Genomic DNA, 6,000 nt, shown 5'->3' with positions numbered 1-6,000 from the left:
TACTCCACAGGAAATCCTGCCCTGGCCATTGTTTTCCTGATCCCCACACTAAGCTGCACTTTCCACCCAGCACCACTGCCTTGGTGGCTTTACTGAGCACAGCCACTGCTGCAGGAGGGTTGTGGCCTCAGTGCCTGGAAAGAAATCAAAGAATCATTTAGGTTGGAAAAGCCATTTGAGATAACTGAGCCCAACCATTAACCCAGCACTACCAGGCCAACACTAAACTGTGTCACTCAGGAGCATATCTACATGGCTTTTAAAGCCCTCCAGCAATAGCGATTCCACCACTTCCCTGGGCAGCCTGTTCCTGGACCTGACAACCTTTGTGGGCTTGACAACCCTTTCCTAATTTCCAACCTAGGCCTTCCCCGGCACAGCTTTAGGCCACTCCCGCTTGTCTTGTCACTTGTTACTAGGGAGTAAGGAACTATCTCCACCTTGCTACAGCTTCTTTTGCATGAAAAGGAAAGCTGTAGAGAGCAAAATCTCACCTCTGCCTCCTTTTCCCCAGGCTGAGCAACCCGTTCCCTCAGCCACTCCTCACAAGGCCTGTGCTCTAGACCCTTTCTCAGCTTTACTGCACTTCTTGGAACACACTCCAGCACTTCAGCGTCCTTCTTAGAATCATAGAACCAACCAGGTTGGAAGAGATCTCCAAGATCAAGCAGTCCAACCTAGCACCGTGTCCTATCCAATCAACCAGACCATGGCACTAAGTGCCTCATCCAGGCTTTTCTTGAACACCTCCAGTGACAGTGCCTCCACCACCTCCCTGGGCAGCCCATTCCAATGCCAATCACTCTCTCTGTGAAGAACTTCCTCCTAACATCCAGCCTGTGACTCCCCTGGCACAACGGGAGATTGTGTCCCCTTGCTGGTTGCCTGGGAGTGAGCGGCCTAAAAATGAACCCATTATTAGATGTGTCCCCACCAGGGCCGAGTACAGAGGGCCAATCGCTGCCCTTCTCCAGCTAGCCACACTACTGCTGATCCAGGATGCTGCTGACCTTCTTGACTCATCTTCAGCCAACCGCTGACCAGCACGCCCAGGTGCTGGGGTGCTAAACGTAAGGCCACAGCAGGTGCTGGCGGCCCGGGGGGTTCAGGGTACCCTGCAGGTGCCTCAAGAGGCCAGCGAGCCCCAAGCCACTCGCTGATGAAGCCTCCAGGCCTGACATCAGCCCGACGCCATGTGACGTCAGCGCCGGCGGCGCCTGCACTCCCGGCGCGCCCCGCGCGGGGCCTGCCGCCGCACAGCCTGCCGGGAGCTGTAGTTCTGCTGGCGCACGGAGCGTGGCGCCTGCGCCGTGCGGCGGCCCGGGCAGGGGGCGGTCAGCCGGCGGCGGGGCCGGCCGGTGTCCGGCCGGCACGCCTACCCCTGAAGCGGCGGCGGGTGGCGAGCTGGGGTGCTTGGCGAGGACGTTCTCATCGTCTCCGTCCCCTGTCTGCTTCCGCACAGCCCGGAGCGGCGTAACTGTGGACGCCCGTTCCCCGCACCTGCCCGGCCGCCGGGCCCTCAGCCTCTCTCTCCCGCGGCCCGCACCGCCACGGCCCTAAGGGGAGCCCCTTCCCCTCAGCAGCCGGGTGCCACCTCCGAGCCGGGATGTTCTCCAGGAAGAGCCATGCCGATGTCAGGAAATCAACCCAGAAGGCGTTGGATCCCAAGCGAGACGTACTCACCCGCCTCAAGCACCTTCGGGCGCTGCTAGGTGAGTGAGGGGCGGCCGGCAGGGCGCTGAGGCGTCTCTCGCTGCGCCCAGAGATGCTCGGGACGGGGTGAGGGCGGGACAGGAGTCCTCCACTCCCTGGTTCCTTTCAGGGCTTCTTGCTGTCGCGTCTGGCCACAGTCCGCCGTGGCGGTGGCCGGGGCGCGGGAAGCGCGGGAGGGAGCTGCTTCTGCCCTCCTGAGGGAGAGCTGCCGGCCGTACCCGCCGGTGCCAGGGTAGACTGCGGAACCGTCAGCGCTTCGCTGGTCCTTTCTTACCCTTCACGGTGGCTCGAACCATAACATCGTACTGTTTGGAGTGGCTAAGAGCTGTCCCCAGCACAGTGTAAAACTGAGTATTAAATTTCTCATGGACAATCTTGCTTGTCAATGCCCTTTTCTGCCCTAGGTTTCCTTATCTATTCTCAAGCAACTTTTGCACTTCTGGGGAGCTGTGTAAGCTGTCCTGGTTATAGCTATTGGAAGGTAGCAGTACTTGTCCTTGCAAAGTTGCTGAAGCTCTTAGGGAAAGGCACTGGTGCGTTTTGCTGCTCCTGGCTTGGGAAACTTGTGTTGCCCAATGTCAGAATATTTCAGATGCAGCGTTGCTATTTGGGTGCAAAATATCATGTGGATACATTCCCTGCAGTCTTCTTCTGAAGGTGCATTCATGGAAACTATGATCTTCTCAACAAGACTGATTTGGGCTTATTTACTAAGCGTTTAAAGAAAGGTCATGTCATGGTATTTTGTGATGCCCTTCCTGTGTCTGTGACAAGGTTGAAATGTCACCTCACAGCTGAAGCTGTAATTCCAGTCTTTTCCTCCTGAATGTTGAAGCCAGTTGATGTGTTTCAGACGTGAGCTATGATTTGGGCAGCCTCATGTTCTCTGTTAGTCAGCAAACTGCACCAGGGAGAGGCTCTTTTATGAGCTTTTGAGCACTGTCCCAATTCAGGAGAACCGGTGACAGTGTTAGTATTTGTTTGTCTGATTTTAGACTGTTATGCAAAACAAGGTAGGAGATATTTTTAAAAGTTTCTTGTTACTCTAATAATTTTTTAGTCTGCTGTTTCAGACTAAGTTTGGAAGGTGAGAGCCTCAAAGATGTGTTATGACCTGTGAGAAGTAAATAAGCGGCTGGAGGAGAGGGCCTGAGGTTAGTGGCTTGCAAAGAGAGCAGAAGTTCGCAGTTTTATGTTCTACTGAGGAGCAGTTCTGTGGTCATTGAGTGTTGGTGGTCTTTCCATTGAAAGCCTACATGCTTGCTCTTGGTGGTGTGAAGGATAAGTAGAGCTGGAGTTGCTGCCTATGAAGCAGCTCAGACCTTGCAGAGCAAAGATTCTCCACTTCAGTCTTCTACCTGACTTATGCACCAGACTGTAAGGCTTCCACTAAGGGACTTCACTGTGGTTTGGAGTGTGGCTCATTGGTAGCACTTGAGATTAATCTTGAGATCAAAAGCATTTTCCTGTGGGGTTTCCCTGTTTGGAGAAAATACTCAAAGGAAGTTTTGAGTCTACTGGAAGAAAGTGAGGAGCATTTGTGGTGAGGACACTGAGTACCAAGTGAGAAGAGTACTGATTAGGCTCTGTTGGGGTGACCTCTTTATAAAGCTGTACGCTGAGAGCACGGAAATGGATGAGTAGAAGAGTCTGCAAGAGTTCAGTTTGTTTGGGGCATCTTGCTGATTTTTTGGGATGTGTTTCTTACAGTGTGAATAGACATAATTCTGGTTTAAAGCTATTATATCCTTGTGATCTTATGGATTTGAGTAGCTGGTCTGAAAAAGACTTTCGTGGATCTGATCAGTAGTCAAAACGCTGGATCAATCCATAAGTTCTCTTTATTGTGCTCCAGAAGTGGCCAGGTCTTGCCCATCTTTTGAGCAGCTATACATGTAAAGTCTGACCTGATCAATCCATAGAGACATCTTCCTGGTTTGGACTCACAAATGAAGCAGTTCTGCCTGGTGGTGGGAGATAAGAGGTTTACATGTTAGAGTCTTTCAACACCTGCATTCATCAAGTACTTTGTGAACAAGTATGTAACCTTTTCCATAGACTAAGCTGTGAGGGAAGGTATGGGGACTGCTTTGGGTGTAAATTTCTTCTGTTCTATAAGTGCAGTCAGCAGCCTGATGGTCAGTTTCATGTTCATTTACCTCTGGGGACCAGTTTGTACTGGAGGGTTACAAAATATTTTGTTTGCTTGATTTTGTTTGCGTTGGTTTTGTTTTTAATCATACCAGGGCAGGAGAAGGTCCCTGCATTGTTATGTGCCTTTTGTTGCTGATGTGCTGCATAAACAATATTAAAATAATGTCAAATGTCACAGTATCACAGTATCACAGTATCACCAAGGTTGGAAGAGACCTCACAGATCATCAAGTCCAACCCTTTACCACAGAGCTCAAGGCTAGACCATGGCACCAAGTGCCACGTCCAGTCCTGCCTTGAACAGCTCCAGGGACGGCGACTCCACCACCTCCCCGGGCAGCCCATTCCAGTGTCCAATGACTCTCTCAGTGAAGAACTTTCTCCTCACCTCCAGCCTAAATCTCCCCTGGCGCAGCCTGAGGCTGTGTCCTCTTGTTCTGGTGCTGGCCACCTGAGAGAAGAGAGCAACCTCCTCCTGGCCACAACCTCCCCTCAGGTAGTTGTAGACAGCAATAAGGTCTGCCCTGAGCCTCCTCTTCTCCAGGCTAACCAATCCCAGCTCCCTCAGCCTCTCCTCGTAGGGCTGTGCTCAAGGCCTCTCCCCAGCCTCGTCGCCCTTCTCTGGACACGCTCAAGCATCTCAATGTCCCTCCTAAACTGGGGGGCCCAGAACTGAACACAGCACTCAAGGTGTGGTCTAACCAGTGCAGAATACAGGGGCAGAATGACCTCCCTGCTCCTGCTGACCACACCATTCCTGATGCAGGCCAGGATGCCACTGGCTCTCTTGGCCACCTGGGCACACTGCTGGCTCATGTCCTTACTTTAAAAAAAAAAAGTGGGAATTATTTTTCCCAGGATGAGATTTAGAGTGTTTTGTGAGACCATCCTAAGCAAGATTGAGACAAGCAGTGTGAACTCATCCATGTTACATTTCTTCTTTTTCTGCCAGCTCCACTAACATGAACTTACTGGAAGTAAGAAACACAACAACTTTCTATTAGTGTTCCCTTCAGAATCTCAGAGGGAGAGCTGCCTGAAGCCAATTCAGATGAAATCCTGGATGTGCTGTGGCTCTGGGTTATACCCATCTTAGGGACTGTTGTGGTTTTGTGTGCCCATGCTCTGCACAGGAGGTTGTTGGTCTCCTCTGACAGACCTGATGGGTGCAACAAATGGAAAAATGTGCCTATTAAAATGACAAATGTGATGTATGTCCCAAAGCAGATGGCTCTGAAGGTAGTGTTGGCTGGTGGTTTTCTGTGCAGATACTTATTACTCAGTTGGCAAGGGGGGAAAAAAATGTACCCATCACGTCTCAAGAAGTACCTTTTCCCTCAAGGGTCTGTTACATTGGGAGACAGTGACCTGATTTTTTGATTACATTTATTATTGAAGATTGGTTTTAAGTCAAAATTGTTGTCAGTGCCAAAAGTTGGGTAGTGCATTAGTGGCTTATTGGCAGGAATGCTGTGATATGACAGCTGACTGTCTACTGGGGGACATGTTTTATTGCAGGGGCTGTGTCAAAGCAGGCTCTTGTGATTCTGAGAGGTCTGCTTCTGAGGATATCAATGTACTCATGTTAGATAATATGGAAACAGCTTCTTGAAGATAATATCTTCATATATATCCTTGCCAGTGTGTGTATTATGGTATGCAGTGCAGAAAATAAGGCAACACATTGTAAGAACCTCTCTTGTATTTAAGAATAACAAAGGCCCATGGTAAAAAGGCTCAAAAAATAGTTGGTTGTGGTGATTTCATTTCTTGTTGTTGTGGTTTTCTGTTTGTTTCTTTGTTTTCCTTTTGTTTGCTTGTTTTTGTTTCCACCTCCCCATTAAGTATGACACTCCTCATGCTGGCTGGTGTCTTTCACAATGTTTCTCCCACTGCAGGCATTTTAGGCTCTAATGGCACATGTTGCCAAACTAACTGCTCCTGTTCTTGTTTTCTCCAAGTTATACTTAGAAAAAAAAAAAAAAGGACGATAAAGGAGAGCAGTGGGTTTTTTAGTTATGGCACTACCTCAGTTTGCTTAATTCTGTACATTTTTTCCTTGAGTGACGTTAGAAAGTGAATGCTTCCAAACTTGCTGAATTTACCACCTTATATTTAATCTGAAATTTGAGG

At 49.7% G+C, this 6,000-nt stretch overlaps 1 protein-coding gene across 4 annotated transcripts in view; it reads left to right on the top strand.

Moving 5' to 3' along the window:
- Positions 1–1,328: 1,328 nt before the first annotated feature.
- The window catches only part of RALGAPA2 (Ral GTPase activating protein catalytic subunit alpha 2), a 139,635-nt gene continuing 134,963 nt past the window's right edge, over positions 1,329–6,000 (top strand). For all 4 annotated transcript variants that reach the window (XM_064145713.1, XM_064145712.1, XM_064145714.1 and 1 more), the window contains exon 1: positions 1,329–1,712. In XM_064145713.1, coding sequence (XP_064001783.1) covers positions 1,607–1,712 — 106 coding nt within the window. In that variant the 5' untranslated portion in view covers positions 1,329–1,606. The remainder of the gene's footprint in view (positions 1,713–6,000) is intronic.

This window comes from Pogoniulus pusillus, chromosome 7, assembly GCF_015220805.1.
Source record: "Pogoniulus pusillus isolate bPogPus1 chromosome 7, bPogPus1.pri, whole genome shotgun sequence".
NCBI lineage: Eukaryota > Metazoa > Chordata > Aves > Piciformes > Lybiidae > Pogoniulus > Pogoniulus pusillus.
This window is presented reverse-complemented; position numbering and strand designations above follow the sequence as displayed.